Source organism: Colossoma macropomum, unplaced genomic scaffold (genome assembly GCF_904425465.1).
Source record: "Colossoma macropomum unplaced genomic scaffold, Colossoma_macropomum, whole genome shotgun sequence".
NCBI classification, from domain to species: domain Eukaryota; kingdom Metazoa; phylum Chordata; class Actinopteri; order Characiformes; family Serrasalmidae; genus Colossoma; species Colossoma macropomum.
This window is the reverse complement of record NW_023494792.1, coordinates 58,143,008-58,165,132: the sequence shown is the minus strand read 5'-3', so window position 1 is coordinate 58,165,132 and position 22,125 is coordinate 58,143,008. Positions and strand designations below refer to the sequence as shown.

Here is a 22,125-nt window from a genome sequence, read left to right as displayed (position 1 = left end):
TAATTATTTATCGTAATTTTTTCAAAAATTTTAATAGAAACATTTAAATAGAAATATGTAAATACATAGAAATTCTGCACTAAATATGCAAACAAATGAAATATTATATGTAATATTATAAAATATTGTGGGCTGTGCAGAAGTAATGGCACATTATATTTTATGTTTTATTATTTATTATATTTTTGAAAAATATAATAGGAATATTTCAATAGAAATATGTAAATAAATATAATTTTTTCACTAAAACCATGCAGAAAAATGCAATATTATATGTAATATTATAATATAATATTAGTTTCAGCACATTATATTTTCTGTTTGAATACTTTTCAGAATTAAAAAATATGTAATATGAATATTTAAATAGAAATATGCAAATAAATAGAATTTATGCACTAAAACCATGCAGAAAATACAATATTATATGCAGTATTATAATATAATATGGGCTGTGCAACATTATATTTTCTGTTTTATTATTTATCATAATTTTAAAAAATGGAATAGGAATATTTAAATAGAATATGTAAATAAATTGAAATTGTGCAAAAAAACCATGCAGAAAATTAAAAATATTTCTAAATTTCTACATAATCAAATGGTGAAGATGTAAACAAAGTAATTCAGGTCCTATTAGAGCAGCTTTCAGCAGTTTAAAAGCACTTTATCATCCTAATTTAACTTTTATTTGATTTTTACTTTTAATGATTCTTCTCTTTTAAAATCTGTTGTTTTATCATGTTTTTCATTTCTATGCTCTACTTTTTAAATTATTATTTGATTTATCTTTGTATTTTATCATTTGTAAAGCACTTTGAATGACCACAGTGTCTAAAAGGCGGAATAAAAATAAACCTGCCTCGTGTCGGTTTGATTGGTTTGACTCAACAAACTTACCGAGTCAGAATTCCTCCTATTATAGGAGATATGAGCCAGTGGAGAGTTTACTGCCTCTAAAAGCTTTATGAAATTAGAAATACACCTCTAACCTCTTCCTTTAGGTTTCTAAGAGTGGGAGGACCAGCATGTTGTTTTGTATAATCACAGACGGCGCGTTGCTGCGGTCGAGCTGATGTCAGTATAGCACCACTAAATGAATTATGAGCGTGGTGTCAGTGAGGACATAGTGATATACGTCAGTGCCTCCAGAATACACCCAGGAGAAAGCGTGACTCACCACCACTGACCCTGCTAGCCTCCACTGTGTCCTGCTCATATGGACCAGATGGATTGTGTTATTGCCTAATAACATATTAGTGTGCACTCTGTAAAACTCAGCTAGCCAGTCCACTCTCAGAGATGGCCAATAGCAGACCATAGATGTACACAAGCATACATACAGCCATACGTGACTGTCAGAGAGGACATCTTTGGTGACCCTGAACCAGTAAAGGCCCACTCATCAGCTACATGGACTCTATTGACAGTATCTCTAATTGTGATCTGCTACAGAGAACAAACGTCTGCACAGTTTACTGCACTGTTGATTTTTATTTGCTGAATTTAACATATTAGAAAAGAATAAATCATAAAATGTATCCTGTGCAAAAGTTATAACACGTGTTATATGTGTGAGAAACTGATTCAGAATTGTTCACAGTGGTGGTGATAGGAACCAGACGTCTGAAGAGTTTAATGCCTCTAAAAGCTCCACCACACAAAAAATATGTTAGCTGATGTCTGAGATATTATTAGATTATCGGAGGGGTGAATCGTCCTCAAAATCAGCCCGTTTGTCCTGTAGTGGGACGCATAACCCATACTCAGGGGTCAGGAACCCAAATGTTAAGAGCCTCCTATCAACAAAAATCACAGCATTTTATGTCCATTTTATTGAAGTAATGTTTTACCATCTTGGCTGTAAATATGTCTCAGTATGTGCTTAATGTACTAGCATAGGCCTAAAAAATACAACATGAATGAGAACTTGAACTTGAATAAAGACTTTGCTCTGCTTTACGCTTTAGCTCAGCTATAGCCGCTTTTCTCACATCTCCAGCAGGAAACTTTTCCTCAAAAGTAGAATAATTTCTCGTAAAATGTCTTTTAACACTCGACTTTTCACGAGGCTGAAGTCAGCTTCTCATTCGCCAGCTTCTTGTCCGAATTTTACTGTTCCACTGTAAATCTTGACCCAGAATGTAACTGCTTCACCATTTAAGGTGGAACGTGAGAATTTGAAGAAGAAGCTGGCGAACGAGAAGCAACTTCAGTCTCGCAACTTTTTAGTATTTGACAGTTTCTCATTGCAGATTATAAACGTATCAGGAAACCAGCTGGAGTGACTATAAACACAAATAAGTCCAGTCGTCTCCAAATTATCTTCCTCTTTGCCTTTTTGTTAGCTGCTAGCTAAGCAAGATTGTTGTCTGCATTGCTATGGTGACCAGCAGTCTGAGCGCCAACCTTCAGGGTTAACACCTTAATATCCCAGGCTTATTACATACTAATGCTTATTTTTCAGTAACCACAGAGACATTAATGCAAACTGCTTGACCTACACTCTTAAAAAATGATGGTTGTTTAGCAAAGAAAATGGTTCTATACGGAACTATGAACACTCAAAGAACCATTTGCATGAATAAATGGGTCTATGCATGGTGAAATGGCTGGTGAAATGGAGAATGTGTTGTATATGGTTCTAGAAAGGCACTAAAAAGGGTTTTCTTTTTGTTAAAAGCTTAATATTCTAACAATAGCAGTTGTGGTGCTATATAGAACCCCTTTCAAAATACATCTACAGCACATTCTCCATCAATCTGAAGAACCATTTCACCATGCAGAGACCCATTTAATCACGCAAAGGGTTCTTTGAGTGTTCATAGTTCTATATAGAACCATTTTCTTTGCTAAAGAACCCTTGAAGGCCTAAATATTTTAAGGGTGTATTCTAGAAGGATAGAATATGTTATAGGTTATACGTTATAGAAGTGTGTAATAAAACTTTGGGCCTGCCGGTGGGCCCTGGCCATTTAAAAGGGATAAAGGGTGAATTAGCAGTTCTACATTAACTCCAGCATTTAAGACCATTTATTGTTAAACTGTGTTGAACGATCAGCAGAGCTTTATTTTACTGTAAAGGAGGATTATTTTATTTTTACCTAAACATCTAATTCTGCTGTGGAGCCGCAACAGGACAGTAAAAGAGTCGCATGCGGTTCCAGAGCTGCTTGTTGCTGACCCTGGTCATACCAGTACTGCTTTGTTGGTTAACTAAGCTGCCTGTAGTGATCTGTGACCAAATTTAATGCAAATGAAACCTGAATATGTTTCCTAAAACATCCAATCACTTGATGTGGTTTGAAAAGCAGAAAGAAGGTGTTTGTATACTGTAAATGTAAACATGCTCCACAGTGCATTGATTTATGCATTTAAGGAATATCCCATTACACACTGCCCACACAAAATGTATTTTTTCAATTATTTATGGTTCCTTTCATCGACGGTCAGGAGAGACACATGCAGAAGGCCTTGCTGAGCTTCTTAGTGATCAGAAAGGTTTGAGTGAGCTCAGATTGGTGGAAACTGCTGTGAAATAGTAAAACGAGAGGTGTTTTATGCGATTACAGGGTCCTGTTGAGAACAGAGGCGGGGCCAGCTGTCCTAAAGCCCCGCCCTCTGTGTGCTCGGTCCACGGTGAGAAGCTGCTGGCTTCTACAACTCCACAGTGGTTTTGTAGAGTGAGTTAGTACGGCTGAGAGGGAGGGCCTTCAGTGCTAATTAACACAAACCTCAAAGCAGAACATGAAAAATGGGCCAAAATGTTTACTCTTAATGAGAGCAGGGGAGAGAGATCGCTCGTTTTACAGTCATATTTAATATATAGACTTTTAATGAAAAAAGATGGGCTTTCAGTGAAAAAACCCTTGAATATTAGTCTAATTTGAGTTAATTAGATTTTCTACAGCGACACAATATACATCAGATGTTAATATAAATATGTATTCAGCTGAAAATGAATGAATAATTCAGTAACTATAATGAAACTAATATGTATGTATAATATATATATATATATATATATTAAAATATGTGCAAAAATATGTGCACTTTTTATATTTTATGTTTTGTTTTTCCTAATGTGTTAAACTCAGCAAATAAATAGAAATTTTAAGATCTGGAGGATATGTTACTTATTTTTGCTTAGTATATCAACAAAACATGTAATTTAACCAGAGGTGTTCAAACTTTTGCATGCAACTGTAGATATAGTACTGTGCAGATGTTTTAGGCCCCTGAAAATAGATTTAAACATTGTTTTATAATAGTTTTGTGATAATTTGGGTCTAAAGTGTACTTTTAAAAATCTGCTCATGGTAGATGGTGAATGCAGGGTGTTGTGCAGCAAAATAGTCCCCAAAAGAAAGTTGGTAACTTTCTGTGAATGTCACCTTTGTAAGCATCTATAAACACATTCATAACATGTTATAATGCATTCATAAGACATTATAAACATAGCTATAAATATTTATAAAAATGCATTATACGTTATAGCCATGGTTATTATGCATTATGAATTGTCATTATAAATACTGTTCATAACAAATTATAAGAGCTCATAAGTCGTATTTGTCTGCTCTAAGTAAAGTGAAGCGTACTGTACTAAAGCCTCCTCCAGTGTTCAGAGTGAGGCTTCAAGTTGAAGTATTTACTGAAGGATTTACTGAAACACTAAAACATTCACAGTAAAGCACATTACAGGCTTCAAATGTCAGAGTTTAAACTAGAGCTGCCATCAGTGTTTTACCCAGTGTGGGAAAGGTAATGTACACCACCGTTAGCTTGGTATTTTTACTTTACGCCCTCCAAGCTGGGACTGACTTCTTTGGCACTGACATTATAACATGTTATTAACGTTATTTATAATACATTATATTAACAATTCATAATGTATAATAAACATGGCTATAAAGTGTAATTCAGTGTAATTCTTTTTTATAAATATTTATAACCATGTTTATAATGCCTTATGAATACATTATAACATGCTATAAATGTGTTTATAGATGCTTACAAATGCAACATTCATAGAAAGTGTTACCAGAAAGTTTTCAGATTCACCACTATAATCAACATAATAAAAAGACATCTGTAAGTTTGCTAGTAAATAGTAAATAAAATGGCTGTATTTGTGTTGTAGACATGGCGACCCCTGGCTCCTAACACAAGAAGTAAATAAAGGTACTAAACTGTCACTGGGGCAGTGCCCCTCTTGTCACTGGGGTGGGACCCTCAAGGGTCCATCTCAGTACCTTTAGTCAGGGAACATAACTGAACCATAATCCACTGAAATGATATGTTCTAAGCTGTACTGACTCCACACACCCCGTCTCGTCTCCAGGCTTTTATTTTACTGTTCTGTTTTAAAACATTCGGTTATGAAAAGGTACAAATACGAACTTTTCACCTGGAGAAACTTATTTAAGGTTCACAATCAGACCTTAAAACCACTGTTGTACCTTTGAGGGAACATTTACATTGTTTCTACTTTGATTTCTAACAGCGTACAATGAATAATTTCACATCAAACCACTTTGAATGACTTCGTTTACATCTCAGCCTCTGAGTTATGCAGACATTTTGAGAAATCGGTGGAGTTTCCCTGTTCACTTCAGTGGAGATGATCATTTGTGAGCTCAGCTGAAAGTTTCAGATGTGCTGAGTGCACATTTTAGGCCTGCAATCTTTACAGTACTCTGGGTTAATTTGTGAGCCATTCATTATGAGCTGTGAGTGAAGTGAGGCTGCATAACCACTCAGGCTGCTTGTTCAAGCTTCCTAAATATATCTGGATGTTTCTGCTCCTCTTTAGCTCTGGGACGTGTTTCGTCAGCTGCGCTGCTCTGCAGAATGTGTTTCAAAGACAGAGTCGCTGCTCTACTGAGGCGTTTCTCAACACTGTCTCTGGGCCAACAGGCTGCGCTCAGCAGGATTGGTTAGTGGTGAGTCAGACCAGGTGTGTCCGAGCAGGGAATCGAGGCTGGGAGTTGAGAAACAGTTCTGTTAGATGGCTTTCTGCTGTGGTTTTGCAAGCAGCATCGTTGCTTCACTGAGTCCTGATTTTGCCATGTTTGGTAAATAATTGTGGGTCAAAAGTTCATGAAGCAGCACCTCCGTCCTGACAGTCACTGACAGTCACTGACAGTCACTGACAGCAACTTAAAAGTAGTTGAACATTTTCATAATTAGCTGTAAAGAATAAATGAATGTTATGAGGAGAGAGAGAGAGAGAGGGAGAGAGAGAGAGAGAGAGAATGGGGGGATGCCAGGGGCTTGCCTGCCAAGTTGAGTTTGCCCACTCCTCTCTTTTTGATCACTTTGATGTGATTTCAGCGTGTTCATTATTCATCAAAACAACACATCCTTCATGTTCCCTCCTCATTTGCATAACGAGAGAAATAAACTGCCCTTTGGTCGTCTAATGGAGAGCTTTACTTTTCTAATGAAAACATTAAAAACAAACTCCTGCTTGCTGACAGGTGCTCAAGGAGAATTATCTGTTTAGTGAACGGCGTTGTGGGAAGATGACGGACTTTAAATATTATAAACAAAGCAAACATAAACACTCAAAAGATGTGGACGTTTACTGTTTAGGACAGAAACACTCGGCGCAAGTACACAAACGCAAAGGACAACGCTCGGCCAACGCACAGTCCTGCTGGACAAACTCAACCTGTGCTCTTAGGTTACTGTGGTGGTTCAAATAATCAAGGGGGCGGTGTTGCCAGATTGGGCGCATTTCCACCAAATTGGGTGGATTTTGGTTGGATTTGGCAGGGAAAACCTACTTTGGCCGGTGGACAAAATTTGAGGGTTTGTCATTATTTTTGGCAGATTTTTAAAGAGTGTATAAAATGAATATGTTACTTATTAATGCAGCTGAAATTTAAATAGGCCTACACATCCAATCAGTTATCAAGGCTTGCTTGACATACATTTTAGGCAGTACTGCTGAGACGAGGCCGCTACCCAGCCCATCTGTATCATTTGCGATCAGCGGTTAACATAGCCAGTTTATTACCAATGTAATAAACATGCACATGGAGCTAACGCTGCGTAGATTATCCAGTTCACCGCATTACTGACTGTACAGGCTTCTGCAATAGTAGGAAATTGGAATGAACTGTGATCTGTTCAGCAGAGCATATAAAGGTCTCAGTTTAAAAATGTATATAAGAAATAGTTATGCTTGCAATATTATTGCCATTTGTTCACCTTTCTGATTGCGTGGGATTGTGGGTCCTATCGTATTGTTGCTGTCCAAAGAAAAACAAGTATCTCCAAAATAGTAACTTCACAGGAGAAGGCAAAAACTTTATCTATCTTCAATGTAAGTTAATGGAAAGAGATTTTATTCTAAGCAATTTTAGAACATTTCTATTGGTCCAGTCATCATGAAATTTTCACACAATGTAAAGGACGGCTGCTGAGCTTAAATGTTGCAGAAAAGTAAAAATCGCAAAAAATGGAGATACACATTTTTAATAGGACAGCGATGATATACAACATAAAAAAACATGAATACTATGAAAATACTTATTCTTAGGCCGGAAACTGTAGAAACAATCTGGCAACCCTGCAAGAGGGTGATAGAGGACAAATCTGAGCATCTGTAAACGGGATCTACTGTTACTCCAACAGCCACAACAGCTAAACATGTCGACAGTAGAGGACTGTGTGCTGGACCGTGTGTTGTGTGCATAGAGTTTAAGTGTACATAAACCCGATTGTGCTCGTGCCTTGAACTCAGCTCATTAAGAAGCTTTGCTCCACATGTGAGAGACTTTTCACCATTTTTCTTTGTTTACTTGCTGTATTTTATTCTTTCACGCTCTCAGTTTTCATTAGCTGTTGCAGAAGTCTGTTCAGATTGAGTCGTTGACCTGTTTACACTAGATTACACTCAGAGTCGGGTCAAAAAAATCAATCACGTTTTGTAAACTTTGACTGGTCTGAAACACAATCAGGAGGCCAAAAGTCTGAGTCTGCACCCCTCATACACGACTCGACTCTCTCTCTCAAACTGTCCACTCTGACTGACCCAGAAATCAGCCAGACTGAGAATCAGGGCTGAAATTGGGGCAAAACTCGTGTAGTGTAACCCCGGCTTAGCCGGATATCCGTTCGTGAACTCTTACAGATGCTCAAATATCAAAATTAGCTGGAATGCACTTCCCTAGCAGGACCATGTGTTCATACAAGCAAACCAGTTCTGTGCGAGACGTATCGAACTGCAGTGGTGGAAATGGGCTGGAATGGCACAGAACGCTGTTCCGGGAGTGAACATCTGGACGGAACGGCGTTCCAGCCTGTTTCCACCCCTGCATACGCATCGTACACATAAAATACAGCATGTATGAGGATATTCAGACTTACACATTACACACAGGCTAATATATTTCCCCTTCAAATAAACACTGTACACTTAAAATACAGCATCTACTTAAACTACTCAGAATTAAAGACTACACACATTCCCCTGAACACACACACACACAGCTCTGTTCATTCCGCTGATATATTACAGCAGCTCCATATATCACAGGTGTGTGTGGTTGTGAGAGGGATCATAAACATGTTTTTACACAGACTCTCAGGGTGCTGGCAGGGCGCTTGTTTATTATCCGTAAAAGCAGCCCTATTAAATAAAAACGCTCCTCTGCCTTGAAGCAGCGGGCTTCCAGTCAGCCCACCGCCTGCCGTCCAGTCTGGCTGAAAAACGACACCCAGGCATGCCCCCTATTGGTGGGAGAGGGTAAAGGCACTGTAAGAATCAGTACATACAGAGTTATACAGTGCTGAGTATGTATATCTAGCAATATATTGATGTTGGTGTCACACAGTAATATTGATTTTTAGCAGTTTCAGATGCTTTTATGTTTGCTGGTTACTTCAGGTTGTGTTGAAAGGACAGTAAATATATTAAAAGTGCATTAAAAATAAAAAAAACATAAAAAAAATTCTGCCTTGTTAACCTTAAAACTGCATAAGGTTCCTCTTAGTGAAAAACCTTTATTTATTAATGCTAACAATAATGAAAAATAATAATTATAATAATACATTTTATTTATATAAACAAAATGCATAAAAAACTCTAAAAAGAGTCTTACGATTCAAGAATTTCCAGAAACAAAACAAAATCCATAAAACACATTTAAAAGGAAAATTCTTAAAATATCATCTGATATTATAATATATACACTATTGTTTAAAATTTGGGATCACTTATCATGTTAATAATTGCTGTTATTTCATACAGTAATAACTTACACAGTTTTAGATTTAATCAGTTTTAGTTTTATGATCAGTAATATACTGTAATTATTTATTTGTAGTTTTTTAATGTTATCTGACTGAGATTTGATCGGCATGTTTGAAGTATAGATGTTTATTTTAGTATAGCTCCATTCACAGCTCTCTCCATCATCGTGGCATCATCTACAGCGCTGACTGTCAGCCTGGACATTCAGAATTTCAGCACATTTCACAACTTCCTACTAATTAGTGGGGATCTGTGAAGTTGTGAGCAGAAACACTGTAATAGAGTCATTTTATACATGTATCTGTTTACGTTATTGGAAACAGTGAGTCGGGACAGAGCTGCACTTCCTCCTTCAATGTGAAAAGTTCAAAGTGGCAACGAAATTGAAAAACATTCTCCCAAATTTTGGAATTCTACCATTATCTGAAAAACTACCAGTTCTTCTTGGAAAAGGACAAACAGCATCTCTCACTGCAAAATATGAGGCAACATGTCACCACCTGACAGTAAATAACACGCTCCTCACCCCGCCCCCACTGACCCCCCACCAAACCCCTCTCTGTACATAAGTTAAATATCCACTTTTGTCGCTTTTCACTTTTGACATAATTTGAAAATGCCTGTTGTAATTTACACTGAGTGTGTTTACATGCACTTAATAATCTGATAACTGCAGAAAATCAGATTTTGTCAGTAATCTGATCATCGCGTTTACATGCACTTGACTAATCAGATAATGGGGAAACTCCAGATCTACGTGAGTCAGACAGTAATCAGATTTCTGCTTTGCAACCAGCCAATAAACTCACAGAAGAAGACGTGACTTAAACGTAACGTAAAACTCAAACTTCATGAGCGGCTTTTTTAAAAAAAGCATCACTACTTAACCTGAAAATATGAACATACATCATCTAGAAGATGAAGAATATTTAAATCCTTCATTTAATCAAGCATGTATTTGGTTTCAGCATCGCTCCAGAAGTGTTTTGCTGCATCTCACGGCGACGCTCCTCGCTTATTTCCGGTACAGCAGTCTGTTTTTACACATGCGCAGACTGAGAAATCCGAAAGAAATCAGAGTAAGAGTTCACATGCACTGAGAAATCTGATTACTGAGCTAAAATCCAGCCTCTGTATCGGATTTCTAGATCAGAGTATGGTGTTTACATGACCATTTGAATAATCAGATGACTGCAGATATCTGATTATGATCGGATTATTGAGTGCATTATTGAGTGTGTGAATTTAATAAAAAATGACCCAAATGACTTACATTAAAAGTAAAGTACGTTTTTACCTTCTTGTGTAAAGTTATCATTTTGGAGATATAAGGTTTTGTTCCGAAAACAGAGAAATACTGTCTGTTATCATTTTTATTATTTCATATATGTTGTCTTATTTTATTCACTTACTTTATTGATTTTAACATGATAGTTGTTATTATTCTACTGTGGCTATTATCATTATTACTATTATTAATTCTAATTCATTTGTTTTTAATTTTACAAAGTATGTTCCGCTTTGGGTCGAACTTTGTATGCTTTGGCAACATCGTACTCAAAACAATCACCAATAAAGCTACTTTGAATTAGAAAAAAATGTTTTTGAAACTTTTGAACATTCTTTTATTTGGAAATTGAATTGTATCAGCACTGCTCGGCATTAGAGTGGTGGGCCGATAACAGCTAAAGTGGAGCTAACAGCAGGCTACCGGTCCCCCGCCCGGCGACTGAGATACGCCCCCCACATACACTCGCACCACACACAGTTGTCTCCTCTACAGCACTCTGCACCTGACTGTTACACACTCTCTCTCTGTCTCCCTCTCTCTCTCTCTCCCTCTCTCTCTAAACTTTTCTGCTGGTTTTCCGTGCGAGTCTCTGTGAGTCTGAACACATTGTGCACGGCTTGTTTATTGAATCACAGCAGAATGGGGAACAAACCGAGTGATTGGCGCTACAAAGGGAGGCGTTCTGATTAAAAAGCTTCTCAGACCCGCTTAGCGGAGGAGCGCAGAGAAGGAGGATGATTGTTGCCTCTTAAATCTCCTACATCCCTTTTCTTTCACTCCCGAGTAGATTACTCCCCCCTTTCAATTCCGCCCGCCGACTTCCCCGCGCTAGGCCGCTTAACTGCACAATACACGCATCTACCCCCTTCTCTCTCTCTGTCTCTCTCTCTCTTTCCCTCTCCTTTTCTCTGTCTCTCTCTCTCTGTCTCCCTTTCTCTCTCTTTCTCTCTCTCTCTCTCTCCCTCTCTCTCTCTCTCTCTCTCCCTCTCTCTCTCTATGTCTCTCTCTCTCTTTCCCTCTCCTTTTCTGTCTCTTTCTCTTTCTCCCTTTCTCTCTTTCTCTCTCTCTCGCGCTCTCTCTCCCTCTCTCTCTCTCTCTCTCTCGATCTCTCTCTTGTTCTCTTTTTCTCTCCCTCCTTTCTCTTTTTTTCTCTGTATCTTCTCTTCTGTTTCTCTTTCTCTCCGATTTTCTTTTTCTTTTGTCTCTTTCTCACCCTCTCCTTTCTCTCTCTCTCTCTCGCTCTCTCTCTCTCTCTCTCTCTCTCTCTCTCTCTCTAGTACTCAGGCGTTGCCGTGTCCCATACAGCTCCTGTTCTAAACCCCTTTCAGTCTCCCGGCATGCGGCTCTGCTCTTCACTGATTTGTAGTTAATTGCTACGGAAGTTTGTTTAAGTCAATGGGGATTAGGCGGGGGGGTTTTGAGTGGCAGCCAGGGGGGCTGCGGAACTGCAGAAGGGGATTTCTGCTTCTTTTGTGTGCAGGTAAAAGCTGGACAACATTGTGGTTGGAGTCGAACCAAATGGCTGTGAGGTTTGATGTGTTTTCCTCCCACTGCAGTTTCAGTAGTAGCTGCTTTGGTGAGATTTGGCCTGGTGTCGTCTGATTATCCTCTTTCACTGCCGACTCATTATTCTGTTATTAATATTAATACTTATTACTTATGAGAGTGATTGGGAAACAATGCAAAATAGTTGAGATATCATTACGTTTAGGAACTATAATAAAGGTCTGAATGAATATTAGGGGTCAAAGATGAACTTGACATCATGGTTTTGATGTTAAGGTGGGACGACCGGTCGAAGGTCATGGATCAGACCTGCATTAGGAGCAGGTCCCAGTGCTGGGGCACCTGTAGAGTCTTGGCTGGAAGAATTGAGCTCTGTGTTAGAGAGGTACAAAGCCCCAGTCTGTCCCGCAGCCCTCCTGGGTCGGCTCTGGTTCCACAAATAGGGTTTTCAGCATGGCTGAGAGGGAACAGGCCCAGTGCAGTGGCCCGATACTCACAGCTCAGGCCCAGCTCTCCTGAAATATGATACAGAAATATGTCATGGTGAAAGGACCCTCTCTCTCTCTACCTCTCTGTCTATCTCTCTCTCTCTCAGTTCAGTTCTGCATTAAATCAATCAGTCAGTCAATCAACCTTTATTTAGACTCGGAAGTATATTTAGGGTGACCCTCATTTACACTGAGTGTGTTTACATGCACTTAATAATCTGATAACTGCAGAACATCGGATTTTGTCAGTAATCTGATCAACAAGTTTACATGCACTTAAGTAATCAGATAATGGGGAAACTCCAGGTCTACATGAGTCAGACAATAATCAGATTTCTGCTTTGCAACCAGCCAATAAATTCACAGAAGAAGACGTGACGTAAACGTAATGGCTTTTTTTAATACACCGCGCCACTTTACCTGAAAATATGAACATACATCATTTAGAAGATGAAGAATATTTAAATCCTTCATTTCTGGTACCGCAGTCTGTTTTCGCACATGTGCAGACTGAGAAATCCGAAAGAAATCAGAGTAAGAGTTCACATGCACTGAGAAATCTGATTACTGGTATAAAATCCAGCTCCCTTTATTGGATTTCTTAATCGGATGTATAGATCGGAGCATGGTGTTTACATGACCATTTGAATAATCAGCTAACTGCAGAAATCCAATTATGATCGTGTAAACACACTCAATGTAGCCAAGCAAATTACAAGTGACTAAAAGAGTTTAAATTAAATTTATCAACTGAAACAAATAACAACTGAAAAAAAAGATTTATAAATATAAACTCTAAAACTATCAGCTCAAATAGGAAACAGGCATAAAATATCAATTAAATATATAATGAAAACACGTTAAAGTGAGTAAAATAAATAACTTAAATAGTAAACAATAAGTAAACTAAACTTTTAGAAATATCTAATTTTTTACTAGGATGGAACAGTAAAAGAATTAACATCAAATAAAACAGTTGCAATAAAATATTAAGATAAAATGAATTATTATTATTATTATTATTATTATTATTATTATTAATAATAATAATAATAATAATAATAATAATAAGGATAAGGATAAAGGAAAGGTTAAACTGAGCTCAAACAGTTCCAGCTCACTGTTGCTCTGTGGCTAAAAGCAGATTTTCCCAGTTCAGTTAAAACTCTTAATACCTGACAGGTGATCCAATCACTCGAGCAGGTCTGATAATTATTGTTATTTATAGAGATCATAGATGACATATCAATCTATATCGAGTCGAGGCCGATGATGCTCCAGCACATCACCACCACATACAGAAGATGACTGGCGAGTTTAAAGAGGGAGTTTTAGATGCAGCTGTTTAAGTGAGAAAACAATAATAAAATATCGACACCTTCCGTGTGTGGAGCCCTAAACAGACATGGCACAATCGAGAAAAAGTTATTTACACGCTTATTAGTCCTCAGCGATGTCGATAAGTTACTGCTTTGCCTCACTGGACGTCTCTTAAGTTGTAGCAAGAACCTTTTTACTGTACTTTGTTCTGAAACGTCCTGTTTGTTCTCTCGCAGGTGCACCAGGAAGGAGAAGTGCGAGAGGTCGTCCGAGCCGCGCCGCTTCGCCTCCAACATCAAGCAGTGTGTGAGACTGAGCGTCCACCCCAGCAACATCTCCGTGTCCCAGTACAGCGTCACGGTGAGCGCCTGTCCAAAACCCATTTAAGAGCCCTGTCATTCCTCACGGACCGACGATAACCAGACAGCCTCATTCACAAAACAGAACCATCAGTCACTCTTAATGTGACTGCATGCGATAAATTATTCAATGAGCCTCATGTTGAAGGAGAGCGAGAAGGAGAAAACTACCCTGGATCTCGGCCCTCAAAGACGCTGCTGGAATACTCTGTTCAGAAATGTTCACACGGCTGACGACGAGTCCGAGATGATGGGTCGCAGTGAGCGTGAGCTCGTGTGCGCGGTGCTGTCGGTTAGCTTTCAGTCATTATTATTTAGTCTTTATTTGCAGCGTTGGCACCTCCGAGTGAAGCGCTCCTCTGAGATGAAGTGTAAGAGCCATTAGTGCTCTCCTTAATGCTTTACTCTAACTGAATTAACCTCCACTGATGTTAGCGTGTCGACTTCTAATGCACAGATTAGCCTCTAGACTCAGTGTAGCGTATGACTGTGTAGTCACACAAACCATTTGAAGTCGTCTTGATGACTGAACCCAGTTCTATAGGCATGTTAATGTGGTGTCTAAGTAAATTATGAAGCTTTAGGGAAAACATTCCATCATCGTCACAGGTTCTTTTTCTCAGAGAAGAAAAGAAGTTTGTTATTTCCAGTCAAAATGACTGTTAAGTTCTAGTTATTAATTTTGTAGGGGAGCTTTAAGAGGCATTAAACTGTTCAGACGTCTGGTTCCTATCACCACCACTGAATAAGTCACTGGGGTAGATCTCAGACCACTCTGGATGACTCTGTTTACATCTTAACTGTTTATTGAACTCAGCATTAAATGCAGCCAACTTCGGGGTGAACTTTGGGGGGTGTGGATATTGAAAGTGAGTCTCCTGAAAAGAATAGAAGCTGTAATAAAGGCACAAATAAACTGGACACACTACATACTGAACTTCCTGATGCAGAGAAAAATGAATAACTTGTGATTAACGGTCATTTTCACTGGAATTAATGAGATGAAGGGTGATCTCTGCACATGTTAATGTTACTGTTTACTTGCTTAATTTAACATACTGGAAAAATAATTAAATGTGCAAAAATCATGGCACGTTTAATATTTTTATGTTTTATGTTATTTTTCCAATATGTTAAGTTCAAATAAAGGGTAATTGTAATTAAAGTGTGCTCTCTGTGGAGGATGTGTTCAGAAAACGTATATAAAAATCAACCGAAAATGTCATTTGACCACAACAGAAAAGCATATCATAGAAAAACCGTAAAGGGGAAGTCCAGTTGCTTTTTAAATTTCTGTATAATTCAAATTTTGAGATTTAAACAAAGCCATTCAGAGTGGTTTGATTGGAGACAAACTTACAGACTGAGGTTTCGTTCCAGTGGTGGTGATAGGAACCAGGGGTTGCCAGGTCTACAACACAAAAATAGCCATTTTATTTACCGTCCAAAACCACCAGTGAACTCACACACTGAGTTTTATATGTAATGTTGATGATGGCAAAATCTGACAAAATACATTTTCTTTGGATGGTATGTTGCCTTACATGCACCCCCCCCCCCAAGAAACGTTTGTTAAAAATACATTTTAGGCCGAAAGGTTCTCAAAACTATCGTAAACAATGCCTCAGACATCAGGCAGCACATTCATAACTATTTCATGCAGTAACATTGTGAGGGAGCTTTTAGAAGCACTGAACCCTTCAGACGTCTGGTTCCCATCACCACCATGTGAACAGCTCTGATGCTGCAAGTTTCTCTAGGACAGATTTTAGGCCACTCTGACTGGCTTTGTTTACATCTTTACTGTTCAGCTGCACAGAAATTTTGAAAAATCGCTGGAATTCTCCTTCAACATTAAAATAGATGTTTGTTTATTAGGATTCAGAGAGTGGTGCAAATGCAGAACTCTCTGTCTGTCTGTCAGCAGATGTGTGTGTGATCTAATGTGGCCTGGCTGTGTGTGTGTGTGAGTGTTCCAGTGTTCAGAAACAGCTCCGTGGATCTTTCGTCCTCATATTCTCGTGTTTCGCGTGACGTCACACTGTATAGTCACCATTTTCAGGACCGAATCAGGGAGTCACTGTGCTGTGTGATGCCTTTAATTTGCTGTGCAAGACGCCACAGCCAAGAGACGAGAGACACACAGACCTTTAATTCAGTGTTTCAGACTCCAGTCTTGGAGCCGCTGCACTGTACAGTTTAGTGTTTCTCTCTGCTGTTCACACCTCGTTCAGCTCAAGAAAGGGGCTAATAATATCAGGTATTTTGACCAGGAAACCACAGTTATGCAGTGCAGGGGTTGCAGAACTGGAGCTGAACTCTGAACTAACTGCACTAGCAAACTTACAGAATCACGTCTGTCGAAACACGACGTCGTTTTCTGACCCACAACATTCAGTCTGATATTTAACGCTTATGTTTCTCCATTCAAACCTCATTTAAATCTCCAGAAACAGAGAGTGAAGTTATACCGGCTGTCTGCAGCTCCGTTAGGGGGACGACTGTTTATCTCTCAGCTGGTAACGTCAGCTAAAGTTATCTAAAGGCTGGCATTGATCACATCTGTGTTAATTAGCTGATGTCGTTACCCTCCTATGATGACGGAGTGTTTTCTCCTCTTTATGCAACACCATGGGATCCTTTACCCACCCTGACATGAAGAGCCGGTGGGCTTCCGTGCTTTTAAATGCTTTGAGAGACTCTCCAGATTAGAGAGAGGGGTTGTGTATGAGAGAAATATAAATGTCAGGAAAAGACATATTTGGTAGATTTCTGCCAGTTTAAGTGGGTCCAGGAGTTCAGAGGAAACTGTATAAGATCACAGCCTTTTTTATCGACTTTGTCAAGGTAACATTTTTCCTTTTCCAAAGTAAGGAGAGTAATATTAGCCATCTTTCACCTCTAGTTACGTTTGTGCGGAGCAGTGAAGCCAGAAATTCAGTCCCAAATAAGGCGGCCACAACAGAAAAATCACGTGACTGAAACCCTCGGATGGATCTCAGAAGTTCTCGAACAAGAATGGAATATTATTTCTCCGCGAGGTTCACTCAGGCGGCTGCACACAGAGACTTTAACCTTTTCCCCGTGAGCTGAGGATTTACTGCAGTTTTACCCTGCCCGCCTCCACCTGCGTGCCCGACGTTTCACAATCAAGCCGGTTCGGGAGACGTTGTGTTTTTTTTCCCCAGGAATTACCCAGGGCGAAAGCTACACATTTCAAATCCAATTGATTGCTGGGAAAAAAAAATTGCTGGCAGACACAAAGGCGGAAGCGCGCAGGCTGGTCCTTGACCTTTTTTCATTATTAAATATTTGTTTGAAGAGATAAGCTCAAAGCTGCCTCCGTTCGCCAGAGTCTGCTGGGAGTTGTTGAGTATTGAAGCTGGAATTTGTAGCAGGAGAAATAAAAACAGACTTTTTAGCGAAACCTTTTATAAATGCATTTCATCCGGAGGGCTTTCTGGATCGGCCTGGATTTGTGTGATGTGGGTTTTTTTTCGTTAATATGCAGAGCGGGAAGCGACTCCCTGGACATCAGAGACCAGAGATTTCCCAGAAGACACTCTCTCGCTGTCAAGTAGCCGACAGGAAAACGCTGTCGCTCTGCGTGCAAGCTAAAGGGTTCCGTTTAAATGCAGAGTGCTGCCTTGAGTTCTTGAAAGTTCTTTTGGAGTTTCAATAGCGCGGCTCCAACAGGAGAACATCCTACACACTTAAAAAGATGGTTCTTTAGTAAATAAAATGGTTCTACATACAACCATAAACACTCAAAGAAACCTTTGCATGATTAAAGGGTTCTTTACAAGGTGAAAACGTTCTTCAGACTGATGGAGTGCTATAGATGTTTCTATATAGAACCTTTTAAAAAAGGTTTCTATGTTCTTCTGTTGTTACAAGCTTGACCTTGTAACAAAAGTGCTATATAGAACCCTTTTCAAAAAGGTTCTATATAGAACCATCTACAGCACATTCTCCATCAGCCTGGAGAACGTTTTCACGATGCAAAGTGTAATGCATAAATATTTATAGCCATGTTTATGATGCCTTATGAATGCATTATAACATGTTCATATGAATGAGTTGATATGTCCTCATAGACTATTCGTAGAAGGTGTTACCGAATATTCTAGAACAGCATAAATGAGGAAGAATGTTCCGGAACCATGTGATTGGATGAGAACATTCTAGAACAGAAGGAGTGGGTTGGAGCATTTTAGAACAGTGTGTACATAGGAGAACATTTAGAACAGTGTGAATGAGGGAGAGCTTTCTGGAATAACGGGAATGGCTGAAAACATTCTAGAACAGCATAAATAGGGGAGAACATTACAGAACAGAGTAAATGGAAGAAAACATTCTAAAACAGAAGGAATGGGTTAGAATATTTTAGAACAGTGTCAATGGTTTAGGACAGTTTAGAACAGTTTAAACAGAGGAGAACATTCTAGAACACAGGAGAGAAAATTTCACAACAGTGTACGTAGCAGAGAGCATTCTAGAACAATGTAAATAGGATTCTAGCATTCTAGAACAGTGCACATGGGAGATGGCATTTTATAACAGTGTGAATGGAGGAGAACATTCTAGAATAGTGTAAATAAGTAAGAGTATTCTGGAATAACATGAATGGATGAGAACATTCTAGAACAGCACAAATGGGGCAGAATATTCCAGAACAGTGTGAATGGAATAGAACATTCTAGAACAGAAGGAATGGGTTAGAATATTCTAGAACAGTGTGAGTGGAATAGAACATTCTAGAGCAGAAGGAATGGGTTAGAATATTCTAGAACAGTGTGAGAGAGCATTCTAGAACAGTGTGACCCGGTGAACATTCTAGAACAGTGCACATGGGAGACAACATTCTAGAACAGTGTGAATGGAGGAGAATATTCTAGAACCTTGTAAATGTGTGAGAATCATCTAAAGCAATGTAAATGGCAGAACATTCTAGAACAGAGTCGTGGAGAACATTCTAGAACAGTGTGAATGGGACTGAACACTGTAGAACTGTATGAATGAGGGAGAAAAATTCCAAACAACACACAGGTACAGCAAACCATCCTGGTGTTTGTTGGGTCTGTGTAGTCTGGCCTTTCGGTTCTACGCAGAACCGTTTAAAAACATTAAAACTCCATTTCTTTTGTGAATGGGTCCTTCGAGCTCTCTGCAGCTTTTGAACCGTGCCAGGATGATGATGGCAGTAAATGCTAACAGATGTGGAAGCTGTTGTGTTCACTCTGCAGCAGGCAGTGATTGAGTGTCTACATAATTTAAGCTGTGAGCCCAAATCCCTTCACAATACACCAGAACTCAAGTGTGGTGTCTAATCTCAAACTGAAGCAGCTTCATCCTGATACAATAGCCAAATGCACAGTGTAAGAAATTCCAAATCTTCCTTTTATGAGTTTATTTTATTTCCTAAATCAAAGGAAAGGAGTGGCGGTGTGATACTGTATGTGTAGGAATGGTACCAGGCTTCACAGTGGCTTCATTATTAGTTTAAGGTCAGCTACAACAGTTCAAGTTTGAAAACTATTTGGCTTGAAAATGGCCAACCTGCATACTTTGTTAGCCCCCTTTCACCATGTTCTTCAATTATCAGGACCCCCATGGACCCCCACAGAGCAGGTACTATTTGGGTGGTGGATCATTCTCAGCACTGCAGTAACACTGACATGGTGGTGGTGTGTTAGTGTGTGTTGTGCTGGTGTGAGTGGATCAGACCATTGAAGAACAGGGTGACAAAGTATGCAGAGAAACAGATGGACTACTGTCTGTAACTGTAGAGCTACAGAGTGCCCCTATATGGTCAGTGGAGCTGATAAAATGGACAATAAATGTCGATACTTACTTTGACTTACTTTGACCTGCTTTAAGCTTCAGCCCAGCTGTAGTCGCTGTTCTCACATCTCTGGCAGGAAACTTTTCCTCAAAAGTGGAACAGTTTCTTGTAAAATCGTCACTCAACATGAACATTTTTCTGAGACTGAAGTCAGCTTCTCATTCGCCAGCTTCTTGTTCGAAATATTCCCGTTCCACCTTAAACCCGAACGAGAAGCTGATTTCAGCTGTGTGACTTTTTAGTGTTTGGCAGTTTCTCGTCGCAGATTAAACGTATCAGGAAACCAGCTGGAGTGACTATAAATGCAAATAAGTCCAGTCGTCACCAAATTAACGATGTTCGTCTTAAATCTCTCTCTTTACCTTTTCGTTAGCTGCTAGCTAGGCGAGATTGTTGTCTGTGTTGCTATGATGACCAGCAGTCTGGCGCCAACCTTCAGGGTTAGAGGGTGAATTAGCAGTTCTACATTAACTCCAGTTATTGTTAAAACTGTGCTGAATGCTCAGCAGAGCTTTATTTTACTGCAAAGGAGGATTATTTTATTATTACCTACAAATCTAATTCTGCTGTGGAGCCGTAACAGGGCAGTAAAAGAGGCGCGTGCGACTCCGGAGTGTGAAAATACACCCCAAAAGTTTCAGTAATGTCTTTCAGGACTGTGGGTTCTGCTCAGATCAAACCATACAGTATAAATACAGTATAAATGTCATCCGCAGCAGCGAAGCGGTTATTTGCGGTAAACATCAGTCACGCCTGCGCCGAGGCCTCCGTGCCCTCTCCGAGTTTCATTTTAATATAGATTGGATATAGAGACTTTAAAAGTGTGCCAGGAACACAGGAGGTGGAACCACTCAGTTTTCCCTGTCCCCCAGGGCAGGAGCCGCTGCTTCCATCCTCTCGTATTTAAGCCCCTCGCTGCGATCGCGCTGATGCATTTCCATTTTAAGTAACCGCTTCAGTGTGATTATTTCCCGAACGCCTTCCCTGATGTTTTTTTTTTTTTCTCCGAAGGTAATCACGGAGCAGAGAGCTGGCGATGCCCGTGTCACGGGTGGCGCGTCGCAGAACGGAGGGGCCTCTTTTTTTCCTGTTTGCGGGGAGCCTCTCGACGCGAGACGATTTTCATATTCATGCCGGCTAGAGTCCAGATTCACCTGCTCCAAATGTAATTGAAGAAATTCTCAGCGTGGCTCTCTAAAAGGGAAAAAAAGGAGATTAAATCCCAGAGAGGCGCTGTGCATCCAGAGAGAGAGAGAGAGAGGGAGGAGGGAGGGTTTGGTATCTGCTCGCGTCTTCCTTCTCATTAAAGAGCAATATAAAAACAGCGCGGGTCAGCCGTTCTGCGGGTGAGCACTGTTACAGCCCGTATCACACGTGGAAAGCTTTGTGGCCTAGCTGGGCCGACGCTTTCCATCAATATGGATATTCGGAGTTGACCTACTTCACCTGCTCGGGCGGCTGAAGGACTAACGCTGCTGCGCGTCGGCCTTTTCTCCAGATCAGACACATTCTCAGCGTGGAGAGAAAGGAGCTTACGCCTGTGTTATTTAAAACAGGGTGTATTCGGTGCTTTCTCTTTCATTCTCTTCTATGGCCCCCCTCCATCCCTCCCTCCCTCCCTCCCCGCCACTCCTATACATGTTCCTCTTCACTCTGTGAAAGGAGTGCTCGTCTGCTGAATACTGAATAGTCACTCTGCACTGACTGCGCTGAACTTTTTTGACGCGCACTGCTGAGTGGCACTCACTGGCCACTTTATTAGAAACACCTTGCTGGTGTGCACTTAGGCAGCGTTCAGGCTGCAGGGGAAGGTGACCCCAGTCTGACTCACTGCTCAGTCCTGTTTTGTTGTTTGGTTGTTTAGTACACACTTAAAAAGATGGTTCTTCAAGGGTTCTTTAGTGAAGAATATGGTTGTATATAGAACCATGAACACCCAAAGAACACTTTGATTTTGCAACATGAAAAGGTTCTTCAGACTGATGGAGAATTTTGTTGTAGACGGTTTTATATATTCACATTATTCTGGAATGTTCTCACCCATTTACACT

General features: G+C 39.7%; 1 protein-coding gene across 1 annotated transcript in view; it reads left to right on the top strand.

Moving 5' to 3' along the window:
• The window catches only part of plxna4 (plexin A4), a 439,320-nt gene that overhangs the window by 282,117 nt on the left and 135,078 nt on the right, over positions 1-22,125 (top strand). The window contains exon 6 of the mRNA XM_036577672.1: positions 14,107-14,230. Coding sequence (XP_036433565.1) covers positions 14,107-14,230 — 124 coding nt within the window. The remainder of the gene's footprint in view (positions 1-14,106; positions 14,231-22,125) is intronic.